The sequence below is a fragment of the Brachyistius frenatus genome, unplaced genomic scaffold, assembly GCF_029030835.1.
Source record: "Brachyistius frenatus isolate BFR_SWC_R1_liver_20210118 unplaced genomic scaffold, ASM2903083v1 Contig_256, whole genome shotgun sequence".
NCBI classification, from domain to species: Eukaryota; Metazoa; Chordata; class Actinopteri; family Embiotocidae; genus Brachyistius; species Brachyistius frenatus.
Window position 1 is genome coordinate 394,926 of NW_027210855.1, and position 12,918 is coordinate 407,843.

General features: G+C 51.5%; 1 protein-coding gene across 1 annotated transcript in view; it reads left to right on the plus strand.

Annotated features, from left to right (window-relative positions):
* LOC138634288 (collagen alpha-1(XXVIII) chain-like) overlaps positions 1–12,918 on the plus strand; it is a 29,428-nt gene that overhangs the window by 15,981 nt on the left and 529 nt on the right. The window contains exons 14-36 of the mRNA XM_069721082.1: positions 90–158; positions 619–687; positions 3,223–3,291; positions 3,794–3,862; positions 5,447–5,515; positions 5,793–5,861; positions 5,967–6,038; positions 6,116–6,184; positions 6,288–6,359; positions 6,449–6,517; positions 6,971–7,039; positions 7,155–7,223; positions 7,917–7,985; positions 8,368–8,436; positions 9,523–9,591; positions 9,720–9,788; positions 9,873–9,953; positions 10,511–10,546; positions 10,633–10,669; positions 10,765–11,322; positions 11,424–11,609; positions 11,699–11,956; positions 12,617–12,811. Coding sequence (XP_069577183.1) covers positions 90–158; positions 619–687; positions 3,223–3,291; positions 3,794–3,862; positions 5,447–5,515; positions 5,793–5,861; positions 5,967–6,038; positions 6,116–6,184; positions 6,288–6,359; positions 6,449–6,517; positions 6,971–7,039; positions 7,155–7,223; positions 7,917–7,985; positions 8,368–8,436; positions 9,523–9,591; positions 9,720–9,788; positions 9,873–9,953; positions 10,511–10,546; positions 10,633–10,669; positions 10,765–11,322; positions 11,424–11,609; positions 11,699–11,956; positions 12,617–12,804 — 2,454 coding nt within the window. The 3' untranslated portion in view covers positions 12,805–12,811. The remainder of the gene's footprint in view (positions 1–89; positions 159–618; positions 688–3,222; positions 3,292–3,793; positions 3,863–5,446; positions 5,516–5,792; positions 5,862–5,966; positions 6,039–6,115; positions 6,185–6,287; positions 6,360–6,448; positions 6,518–6,970; positions 7,040–7,154; positions 7,224–7,916; positions 7,986–8,367; positions 8,437–9,522; positions 9,592–9,719; positions 9,789–9,872; positions 9,954–10,510; positions 10,547–10,632; positions 10,670–10,764; positions 11,323–11,423; positions 11,610–11,698; positions 11,957–12,616; positions 12,812–12,918) is intronic.

Consider the following 12,918-nt stretch of genomic DNA (forward strand, 5'->3'; position numbering starts at 1 on the left):
TGACAACATAATAACCCGCCTCCATCGCGCCCTGTTTTTTTTGTTTAAGCGCACCTCTCTCTCTCTCTCTCTCGCTCACTCTTCTGCAGGGCGATGTCGGTTTCCAGGGGCAACCGGGGCCTCTCGGTCCTCCGGGACTCGGCGAGTCCGGACCACCGGTGAGTTGACGTTGGCGCTGGTGTTGGGCCGAAGCCCCCCGGTTGTCTTACCGTCATACAAGTGGACCGTGCGGGGAACGGCGATAACGAGACCCACCACAGGAACTAGTCATTTTTGAAAACATTGGTCTTTTGGTTACGCAAAGGATCAATAAACCGCGATCCCCCGTAACCACGGCACCACTTTTAAAGTGTCCCCCGGTGGACTGACGGGTGTATTGCGCAATTTGGTTGAGCAAGTGTAATCCGAGCTGGCTCCAACTCACATTTTAGTGCAACAGCTCATAAATGAAGTTATTTATTCGTTTGTATTTTAATCCCCTCGATGTTTACGCATCGGGATGAGCAGCAAACAAGCCCCGTCGGAGAAACCTCACGCGTACGCAGTAACGGAGAGACGTTGTGTAACGCTGTCGACCCGCGACGGATGAACGGGATTTACGTTTTCTGTGTCACTCAGGGACCTCAAGGGCCGCAGGGAGTGCAAGGAGAAAGAGGACCGATCGGAGAAGGTTTCCCGGGACCGAAGGTGAGTTAAGTGTTCCCGCCGTCTAGGACACCTCGCGGCCCGACGGGCCGCTTCAAAAGCCCCGAGAACCCTCCCGGCTCCAGATTCCTCGGGCGTGACGACAGGAGATTGACCCGAGAGACATATAACGCAACGCAGAAGTTCCTCACGCGGCGACGCGGCCCATTGATCTGCCTCGGCCGAGAGGAGAGAAGAACGAGAGGCCGGGCTGGAAAGCAGCCAGGACACCTCGCCACATGACGGAGACGGTGACTCAGCGAGGGGGGAATGAGAGCGTCCGCTTCCCGCGTCTGGGTTTTCTCGCGGTGGACAGACACGGGGTGTCTCCGCCACATGTGGACACGCACATTTAGGGATTTCTGTTTTCTTACAGTTGGACAAGAAGTTCTTTGTGTTTTTTTTTTTGTTGTTTTTTTTTCTTTTCCCACACACGTAGCTTCCAGGTCGGGAAAAATGACGCCGGAGCGACTTAAGCCGCGGTACCGCCGAGCGCCACTAGAGGTCGTCTCCGAAAGACCTCCGCAGACTCCCGTTCAACGTTCTCTCAGTCAATCGCGTGTTTCTACGAGTTATCTCGGTGTCGTTAGCCGAAGACTTGTTAGTTTCCTGGCCGTCCGTCTGAAAATAATCCGCCGTTAGATTTAAAATAAGCTCCAAAAAGCTGGTTGCCGCTTTGTTTTGTTTTTGTTTTGTTTTTTCCCTTAAACTCGGGAGCTGTGTTACTACCTGAGGTGCAGTTTATTTTGGCCCGTGGTCCATTGTTCTACTCTTGGACTGACGCCCTCCCTATTATATTTACAAACGTTGCATTCTGTTCAGATGTAAAGCCGGTATTTAACGAGCTTTAACACATTCTTCCTCCAGCACGGCTTTCCACATCCACCAGCTTCCGTCTACGAAGCCTTTTTTTTTTTTTTTTGCCTTTTCTTTTTCGGACCTAAAATATCCGCCACGCTTAAATCCAACACTTCGATATTTTGAACTTGTTATCGACGCCGGAAGTGTAAAAGGTGCGCCGCTTCCTTTTGAAAGCTGCAGGTGTGAAAGTCGACGCGGAGCCCCTTTGTTGTCCTGACGAGTGCCGACGTTTCCTCTTTTTTTTTTTTTTTTTTTTTTTTTTTTTTTTTTTTTTTTTTTTTTTTTTCCCATAATTTATTCCCTCGGCAAATTCGAGCGCGGCCTCCTCGCAGATGGCGTTCGTGCCTCGACACGCCAGTGAGATTCGCGGGCGATATGACCTCCTTTTTTTTCCCCCTCTCTTCCACGTCATTAGCGCCCCGGCCGAGCGAATCGCGCGTTTAACGACAAAGCCGGACGTCTTCCCTCCTCGGGACGCGCAAACGCGGCGTCGCTATGCTAATCGGGCGGCGTGTCTCCATTGTCCACGGATGACCTTCAAAAAAAAAAAAGAAAAAAGTTCCTCGGGGGTGGGGGGGTGAAGTCTGTGAAGTGCCAGACTTTATCTGGCAGTCGTTTTCATTGTACTGTCGACCCGGATTACGGCTCCGATCACTCACTCTTCTTCTGTGGTTTCTCTGTTCTTTTTTTTTTAAAGATACTTACAGATCCTGACTCGTACACACCGTTTCTAAAGGGTGTGTAGCTGCTGCCACGGTGGCAAGTTTACACACAGCAGTCAATCACGCGCAGTTCCATCACTTTGACTTAATAAAGTCAACGGTATAATCCGTCTATTTTTAACAGTTGATCTGGGTGTAAAGTTAGTCACAACAACATTTGAGCGAAAAAAAATAAAATAAAAAATAGCCTTCTTGAGAAATGGAGGGCTTTCTGCATACTGAAACCCAAAAGGGATTTCAATTTGAAACTAATACAGGAAGCGTTCGAGTTGAACTGGAGTCTACGGAGGCTTTATTTGGAGGCAACCCTCTGGTGGCACTCGGTGGTATTTCAGCTTAAGGCGCTTCCGCGTCGGCCTCGTTTTTCCGACCCGGAAGCTACCGTCCACTCGTCTATCCCGGCCGTGGTTGTTGATTAGCGGCTAGCGCGCCAAACTAAGACAAATTTGTAACATTTGATACGTCGTCTTTGGCCTATTTTCAATTAAATACGGCTTTATGTGATTTGCAAATCATCGCACTCTGTTTGTATTTACATTTTTATGCAGCGTCCCGGCTTATTTTTGGAAACGGGGGGGGGAGTTTGTGCACTGACATGGAAAATGAATATTTGATGTTTTCTATCAACTCGACTCAGCTTTATTTGTACAGCAGCTTTCACACGAGCCTGTAGCCGCGAAAGCGCTTCGCGTCGGAGCAACGAACACGCATAATAAATCAGAACGACGAGGTCAAAACGGAGGTCGAATCAAATGGAGACGCGACAAATTGCAAACGATGAAACGACGTCGTAAGAATCAATGAATAGAATTCAGGAAAGCAGAGGAAAAACACCGGGTGATGAAAGACTTCTTTTTTTTTTTTTTTTTTATCCTGCGACATATCCAACCGATATCTCCCGCCGTCCAAACGGCAACCGACTTCTTTTCCTCCTGTCTCTTTGTGTCCTCCGCAGGGGGAGCGAGGCTTGGAGGGGCCGCGGGGGACCAGAGGACAGACGGGCGCCGGAATCAAAGGAGACAAGGTAGAGAGACGGGCCGGCGAGTAAGACCAGCCGGGTTCGCCGAAAAGCCGCCACCGAGGAGGCCAAAGAGCCGCGGCCCGAGCCGGTGATGAATGCCGGGTTGGAGCTCGGAGCGCGTGGGAGGGAGTGCAGCGCCAAAGCAAAGCAGAAGGCATCTTTTTAAGACGAAGGGAAACGGTTGATTTTTATATATATATATATTTAGCTTTAAAGTTACATAATTCATTTAAAAAAAAAGAAGAAAAAAGGAGTCTTACGAAAGCTTCCCCTTCTGACAGTTTTACTGCAGTTCAGCCGTCAAATCGCGTCTTATGGAAAGATTTTTCTGTCTGCTTTTTTTTTTTTTTTTTTTACAGTCGGACGCTTTCCGAGTGTCGTAAATCTGGAAACGTCCCCGCCGGGCGTTTTTTTTGTTTTGTTTTGTGGAGCGCGATCGCTGCTGTGAATATTTTTGCACGCTGTCATCGTCATCGTTAACCTGCATTCTCATCCCGACCCGTAGGGGGATTTTGGCCCTTCGGGTCTTCCCGGGCCGCTCGGCCTCACCGGAGCGGGCATACAAGGCGAGAAGGCAAGTTTTCTTTCATCGTCCCGTGAGTGTACGCGTGACACCGGTCTTTATTGAGGACTGGCGGAGGAATGTTCTCGGCTGCGGGCGGGGCTTATGTTCATTATTCTTTCAGTTGTCCCCAACCCAGTAATAATATAGAAGAGCAGTGTTTTTGAGTTACGGTGTTGCATAACGGGGGAGGGAGGGGGAGTGTTGTTTTTTTGTTTTTTGTTTTTTTTTGGTACGACATTATGACGCCACAGTGACCTTTGACCTTTCGGGGACGAAATGCCAATCTTTTCCCCGTTTTCGTCCCGTTAAGACATTCGCATCCGATAATTAGCGTGAATTCTCGAATTGCGGCCCGCCAACGTGTGTGGTGTCGCGTGAGGTCGCCGTGACCCTCGACGTACGTTTAAAAAAAAAAAAAAAAGACTGCCGAGATATCATGGGATAAAAAAAATTCAAAAAACACACACCCCCGGCCCCCGCCGTGTCAAATTCACACGATAGTGTTCCATTATTAACTTGACAAGGCAAAGCATGAAGCATTTAAGACGGTGTCAGCTTTAAAGCTTAATATCCAAACGTCTGAATAATATAATGGGAAATTGGGAAATGACAAACCGTAGCAAAATGGAAACTCTCTATTTGTGGCCGTCCGAGCAACTTTAATCTGGACTGAAACATCTCGACAGCCGCGCGCCGAATGCTCGGTCGCCAACGCTGACGCGCTGAACTCAGACCGCAGCGGGCGTTACGAGCCGCTTGTAATTAGCGCGTCGGCGTTGTTTGCCGTCGGTCGCCTTTTTGTTTTGCACACTTGTGCAAATTCCCGTTTTACGCAAAATCTAACGGGCAACAATGTCATCTGAGTCTTTTGTTTTCGCGCGCCAGCACTGGCGTCGGGCTTAAACCAGAGTCTCGGTGAGGATCGAGCTGCAAACAAGTAGGAAGTTACCGCTGCCGTTGAAGAAGTTTGAATGACCTAAAAAAAAAAAGAAGCCGCAGCCTTGGAGAATCAAAATAGTTTCCACCCCGTTCCTGCATTTCAAATAAAAGGGAAACAGATCGCATGAGGGGGATGAAGTCAGTCTGAGCATCATTATGCATGTTTTGCACGCAACAGCTGGAGACGCGGTGGAATGCTGTTTCCTGCCGACAGCTGAGCCAAAGATCACGTCCCTGATACCAAGAGCTTATTTAATTACTACCAGAGCTGTTCTCCGAGACGAGGGAGGGCAGGTGTTGCTCCTCGCAGCCGAATCTGTCAAAGGAAACACGGCGTCCCGCGTCCGAGGCGAAGTTCGACCGACGAGAGCTGATCACACGGAGCTCGGACGCCTTTCAGCTGATCAAAGAACAGTCGGAGAATCAGATAAATCGGAGCTGGTGACATTTTAAACACTAAACCGTTACAATACTTCTGCTGTCTGAGAAAACGTCAGAGCCCACCCCCCCCTTTCCCTCCAGCTAAACAAAGGACCAATCCATAACCCGTCTCATTTCCCGACGCCCGTCTTCAGCAAACCCAGTTTCTGCCTCTCGTCCGTGTGTAAAATACTTCTTTTTTTTTTTCCGACCGTATTTATTTACCCTTTGCAGGGCACGGAGGGTCCGAGGGGGCCGCCAGGGAGCAGAGGCCCACCGGGGGAGGGCCTGTCTGGATCCAAGGTGGGTGCATACGCGATAACGACTAACCGAGGCCGTCGAGTAGGGCGGCCGGTCCCGCGTCGGAGGTATTTAAGGCCCCCAGCGGCGAAATGAAAGGTCGGCTTCGACGGGATAATAATAATAATAATAATAATAATAGTCGTTTACGGAAAACAATTGTACCATCGGATGAGGAGGTTGAACGGGGTTCGTGGTGAAGCTCCCTGTGTTTTAGGGGGTTTTAGGACTGAAAAAGGGTGTAAGTCGCTAACAGCGGCGCTGATGTTGTCTCACGCAGGGGGACCAAGGGTTGCCGGGCGAGGTCGGCGCCCCGGGAGAACGCGGTGCCGGAGACTCCGGGGCTAAGGTGGGTCAAAGGTCTGCGGCAGGAGAGGAAAAACAAAAAAAATCCACATCGGCAGCGAAACGGTCCGAATTTTAAACCGACGCCGAACCGCAAATGTGTCCTCAGGGGGAGCCAGGATCGACGGGGATGTCGGGTTTGCCGGGACTGCCGGGTGAGGACGGAGCCCCAGGACAGAAGGTGGGTTCTCGGCGCCGACGTCGTCCCGCGGTAAGGGAACCAAAAGCAGTTCGGTGTAAGCGTGTGTGTGTTTTCAGGGCGAGCCAGGACCCGTCGGCTTCCGGGGTCTCGAGGGCTCACCCGGAGTCGGTACCCAGGGAGAAAAGGTAGACCTCCGCCGACCTTTGCCGACTCGCATCCCATAAATGATAAGTGACGGGGTCACGGCCGTCCCAATCGTTAACCGTGTTCCCAATGTGACCTTGAAAGGGTGACCAAGGCCAACGGGGAATACGAGGCTTGAACGGCCCGCCTGGCATCGCCGGACCCTCGGGACCGAAGGTAGGAAGCCGGCCGTCAGCCCATTTATGAGTCGCGCACCCGCACGGACGGCGAGGACTGATTTGATCCACTCTGCTCGCTTTAATCAGGGAGAACTCGGGGCTCAAGGCAGGACGGGTTCCGCCGGTCCGCCGGGACGCTTCATCTCTGGACCCAAGGTAACAGCTCCTCCCCAGTGACATCATAAAACCCTGGACTCGCGTTGCGTTTCCAGCATATTTTCGTCAAACGTGCGGTAGTTATTTTGTTCCCTGTGCGCTCCTACAAAGAGTTTTCACATCAACTTCATTTTTGCCTTCAACACGTAAAATGGAATCGAGTTATGTCAACGTGTATTCTGATCTTTCACTGGAAAAGTCTCCTAAAACTTTCAGTGAAACCAAACTAAGCTTTGGGGTCCAGGAGCGAAGGCCACGGTGGTGGACATGATTCAGGGCCCCAAAGCTCAGTTTTACCCGGTGGCTTCCCGTATCGCTTTCAAAATAAAAGCGTCGGCGCGTAGAAATGCGTCGCGCTTCCTGAGGACGGGTTTTGTGTTTATAGTTTGAATCTACAACAGATAGAACAGTAAATGTATTGGAAGTTAAAAGTCTTTAAAAATGTGTTTCTAGGGCGATCTTGGTCCCAGCGGTCCTCCCGGTCCGATGGGGGAGACGGGATACGGACTTCCCGGTCCGAAGGTAACACTGATTATACACACTCTTAAAAAAAAAAAAAAAAGATTTTCTTCCGCGTCCACGTTGGAGTTTTGCCGGAGACGGACCTGGAGTTACGGACGCGTCTGTGTGCTTGCAGGGCGACCGAGGAGATCGCGGCCCCGCGGGTCCGTTCGGGCCCAAAGGAGACGGCTACCCTGGCCCCACGGTGAGGTCGCCGACCGGCCCGCTCACAAATCTGCACATCCTCCACTCTGTCTCTCCGTCCAGCTGTCCTTCGCACGCATCCGTCAAGTGAGACGTTTAGTGCCGAAATGTTGCAGTAGCCGGGACGAACACGTGTCCGGAGCGGGTTTCCTTAACCGAGAGCGGGGCGTAGATATCAGAAAGATACGAGAGAGAGGACGGTACGGGGGTCACCGGAGGAAAGAGTTTTAGGAATAGTTCAACATTTTTAGGAAACACGCTTGGTTATATATCACGTTAGGGTTGGATCAGAAGATAAATATCAAGCAGATGCTTTATCTTTTCTTAGCTTAGCTTAGCTTGTTTTAGATTAGTTTATTTGATCTAAAGATTAGTTCTGCTCATTTGAGATGAGTTTATTTGAGATTAGTTTACCTGACATTTTATTTGAGTTTATTTTAGCATAGACCGGAAATAGGGGGAAACGATAGCCTGGCTCTGTCCAAAGGTAAGAAAAATCCACCTCTGGCTAACTAAAGCTCACGATTTAACAGGAAATATCTTGTTCTGTACAAAAGCTGGCCCAACACGGCAGAATGTGTTTTAACCAGGACCAGAAGCTTCACAGGGTCCCTGCCGGTTTCAGAGCTACATGTTGATCCGCAGTGTTTCCGTATCTCTGAGGGTTTATTTGGACCTGCCTGTGGTTGTTTAGGGCCCTCCGGGTCTGCCTGGATTTCAAGGAGAACCCGGGCTGGAAGGAGTGGGCGTCCCAGGACCAAAGGTGAGGGCGTTAATCTGTACGATGAAAGATCGTTTCGCACATCGGGGGGAGGGGGATATAGATCTCATATATATATATATATATATATATATATATATATATATATAAAAAAAAGCTGACGTAGCTTTCAGGGTCTGAAAAAAGAGGCCGATGCAGAAGTGCCATAAAGTGCAACACCGCCGAGGGCCGCTAGGGGTCTCGCATTAAATACAAAGTCAATCAAATTTGTACCCAAGTTTACTCTGCATAAAAAAAAAGGGTACTGCAGTGAATCAGTTACTGTTTAATACAGAATTAAGACGTCAGAAACACGTGCGGTGTTGTAAAACTAGCATTTCACGGGGATGTCGAACCTGATCAAACCTGTCGAACCTGTTTGCAGGGGGATGTTGGATTCAGGGGGCCGCCCGGTTTGCCGGGACCCGCAGGCGAAGGCCTCCAAGGGCCTCTGGTAAATCTCAAATCTCTTTTCTTTTTTCTTTTTTTTTTCCTTTCTTTGATTGCCAGCAGCTGAAACAACTTTGATTTTGTGTTCCGTCTCTGATAAACATGACTCGAGGAGAGCAGCACTCGGAAGGTGTTTGGACAATCTTTTAATTGTATTTGACGTACGAGCAGACGTTTAGGATTGAGTCATACTCTCCGGAGAAGCACAGGTTTGGCCAAAAAAAATAACAAATCTCGCGTCATCGTCTTGTGTGCAAACATGCCCACCGCAGGGGGTATTTATCCCCCCCCCCACACACACACACACATACCTTACCCACGCTGAGGAAAACCATGATGTCAGACAGTCATGACTCAGCATTATAAAACACAAATAACCCGTGTTTTTTTTTTTTTTAAATAGAAAAAGATGTTTTTAATAGCGTGTTTCATATTCGTCGTAGATCCGGTCAAAAGCAAAATGATTAATTACACACTTTTTTTTTTTTTTTTTTTTCCGCAGCGTGACCTCGTTCTCGCATTGAGAAGTCGACCCGCTCAGGAAATCTTATCACAGTTAAACTTTTACTGGATGCGATTTTATTGCAGCGGGCGAGTTCACGGAGTCGTTTCCTCCTTAATTCGGTTGAACGAAGGACGGGCGATGAGAAGGAACCGGGTAGAATACGGAGTCCCGGAGGGGTCGATATTAAGTACATACATATTTTCAGCAACTTATACAGTTAAGGCCGCAATTTTTTTAGTTGAATATTTATGTTTTATAGACAATGAAACAACATAAATAAAAATGACACCGAAAAATAACCCTCTCTCGAGCTTGAATATTAGCACTCGGATACAACTCAGTAAAGGCCTACAAATATAAATCCAAACGTAAAAGAAATCATTATTATCATTGTTCTTATTATTGGAGATCGTCTGTTTCGGCGTATTATTTCTCTTCTGTGCACCAATTAAGAAAGAAAATGTGGCATTTTTTGTTATCATGTGTTTATAGATGACCGTATGTGCGCTTCTGTATTTTGCAATCCTCGAAATGAGCTCGTTGTCGGAAAGGCGCCGCGCAAATTAAACGTGCCCTGACTTGCAGGGTAACCCGGGGCGACCCGGTTCACCAGGGCCGACGGGGCCGCAAGGACAAGGACTTCAAGGGCCGAAGGTGAGCTGCGATCTGTCCTCCTCCTCCTCCTCTTCCTCCGTAAAACTCTCTATCCGAGAGGCTTACCAACAGTACACAAGTGTGTGTTGCCGTCACCAACCGTGTGGACCTGTGTGTGTCTGCTTCAGGGTGAGCAGGGCTCCCAGGGCGTCACGGGACCGAGAGGGCTCCCCGGAGAAGGCTTCCCCGGAGCTAAAGTCAGTCCCTCCCCCCCCTCCGCCGCCTCGTCTGCGACTTCTTAAACGTGGACTTGTTACAATGTTTTTTCCGTTGCGCGACAGGGCGACCGCGGCTCAGCCGGGGAAAGAGGGACGAAGGGATTCAAAGGAGACTCGGGAGACACCGGAAACCCCGGGCAAAACGTGAGTGACACCCGCGATGCTTTTTATACGTCCCGTTCGGTGATGGTCGCGAAGAGGCCTCGAACCTTTGCAGAAGCAGCGAGACGGAAGCGGGCCGGACTCTCGATCGGGGGATCCGGCCCGATCCGATCGGACGCTGCGTCCACGCCCACCGATAGCCGTAGCCGGACTGCACCGCAGGCCTGTCAATCAAACAAGACAATCCCCCAAAAAAACGCGTTGTTCTTCTTTAGGGTTATTTTCGAATAAAGGAGGGATTATTTTCAGTTGGACCGCCTGAAAACGAAGGAGAAGGAGCGACTTTCGCGAACAAAACCAAAATATCTCACGACATTTTCACGAGAGCGGCTTTTCGGAGCCGCCCTCTAGCGGCACTCGGCGGTATCGCAGCTTAAGGCCTCATTTTTCACACCCGGAAGCTGCGAACACTTTTCAGACACGGTCTGTGTTTTTAATCACTTATCTTAGCCAACATCGGCCCAGTAAATCAAAGCGAAGATTTGTAGACTCCTTTGCGATAACGCAGATATCTTTAATTCCTGGCGTTCTCCCCTCAGGGCCGACAAGGCGTCAAAGGCGAAGCCGGCCTCACGGTGAGTATCGCTTTTCACACACTTCCTCGTCGGCCGCCTCCGGTGTTCATTCCCCCGCTGACGTCGGGCTGCTGTATTCATTTCAGAGGGAGGACATCATTCGGATGATCAAAGAGATCTGCGGTAAAGTATCTTCGCAGTACCTCGTCGAAGTGACATCTCGTACGCCGGTGTGATGTGATGTCATGTGACGTGACGGTGACGCGACGTGATTCCAGGATGCGGCGTCAAGTGCAAGGAGAGGCCGATGGAGCTGGTGTTCGTCATCGACAGCTCGGAGAGCGTCGGCCCCGAGAACTTCGAGATCATCAAGAAGTTCGTGAACGCGCTGGTGGACCGGGTGACGGTGGGCCGCAACGCCACCCGCGTGGGCCTGGTGCTCTACAGCCTGGAGGTGCGGCTGGTGTTCAACCTGGGGCGCTACGTCAGCAAGCAGGACATCAAGGAGGCGGTCAGGACCATCCCGTACATGGGCGAGGGCACCTACACGGGCACGGCCATCCGCAAGGCCACGCGGGAGGCCTTCGACGGCTCCCGGCTGGGCGTCGGCAAGGTGGCCGTCGTGATCACCGACGGGCAGACGGACAAGCGGGAGCCGGTGAAGCTGGACTTGGCGGTGCGGGAGGCGCACGCCGCCAACATCGAGATGTTCGCCCTGGGCGTCGTGAACACGACGGACCCGACGCGGGCCGAGTTCCTGCGCGAGCTCAACCTGATCGCCTCCGACCCCGACGCCGAGCACATGTTCCTCATCGACGACTACAACGCGCTGACGGGTGACGCGCTCGCGCACGCACACGCACCATCGCTAACGTACTGAATATGTGGGTAACCGAAATCTGCGACTCGTCCTTTTCACCCGTCTTTTGTGTCTCAGCTCTGGAATCCAAGCTGGTCAGCCAGTTCTGCGAGGACGAGAACGGAACGCCGATACCCAACCGGGTAACCAACGGCTACGGCAACAACGGCAACAGGAACGGCTTCAACGGCAACTACGCCATCGGCGGCTACGGTTACCGGCCCGTGGCGGAGGAGGAGGTCCCGAACGTCCGACAGACCGGCAGCGACACGACACGCGTACGGAAACGGAAGAAGTGTAAATTCACACGTCCGGCACGTGACACAAACATCATTCGTTGGTTTTGTCCTCAGCAGGGAGGAGGGGAGGAGGAGGAGGAAGAGGAGGAGGGCAGCAGGTCTTCACGGGGACAACGAACTCGGGAAACGAGCGCGGGGACACATTTAACCGCCACACCTCCGACTCGGGACGTCTACCTCCTGCCAGAGAGGACTCCTCCGGGAGCCGAGGCACCTCTTCGTCGTTTTCGTCCTCCTCGACAAATATCACCACGTCCTCCTCCGGCGTGTCCGTGGAGTACGTTCCCGCGCCGAGGCCAGCGCTGCCCAAAGGTACACGGCGTCCTTTCAACCGCTCGGCTTTTTATCGCTTTCGAGACGCGTTTTTTTTCCGTCGAGAAAAAAAATTCTTCGGGAGACGGAAACGGAACGAAGCTTTAGGTTTCAAGTCAATTTGAAGGGACAGCGTCTCTTATTTAAAGCGTCCACACCGTGCGTTGCGCCGGAATAGTATTTCTGTGAGTTTAAGTTAGAGCCAGACTGTATGTAAATAGGAAAAAAACGTGTTGTCCGTTTGAGCAGAGAAACACCAGCAGACTAATTAATGTGGAAAGCACAATCCGGCGGAGGAACTTTGTCCCCGCTGGGAAAGTAGTTGGAGGCTTTTAGCGGAGGGAGCGCCTGAACTTCAGATCAGACCTTTCTGACGTCTCCTCACTGGTGCGGAGGAGTCTCTGGGGAGGGGGGGGGGCGGGAGAGGGAGGGAGGGGGGGTGTTTCGGCGACGCTGCCTCTCCTCTCCGGGTGCAGCGAGGTGAGGACAAGGCCGGCCCAATTATTTCCGAAGCGCCGCGGCTCGTTCCGCCGCTTCCCGACACTCGGAGCGGAGACGGACACTTAAATGCGGATTCGGGTCGGGGTTTTTTTTTTTTCTGTCGTCGTCGTTGTTGTTGTTGTTTTTCTTACCCTCGTCACGTGACCCCCCTCCCCGCAGAGACCGTCCCCCTGGACCCCCGCTGCGGCCTGGTCCTGGACCAGGGCACGTGTCGGGACTACAACATCCGCTGGTACTACGACAAGCAGGCCAACGCCTGCGCCCAGTTCTGGTACGGGGGCTGCAGCGGCAACGGGAACCGCTTCGACACGGAGGACGAATGCAAGAGGACGTGTGTGGTCGTCTGATCCGCCGGTAAGCTCCCACGACGCGTCTCTGTTTGAAGCGGCGCCTGGTCCACTGGGGGGATAAATAGGAGTTACCGGACGTAACCGCAGTTCTACGAGTACGTTGGTATTCGG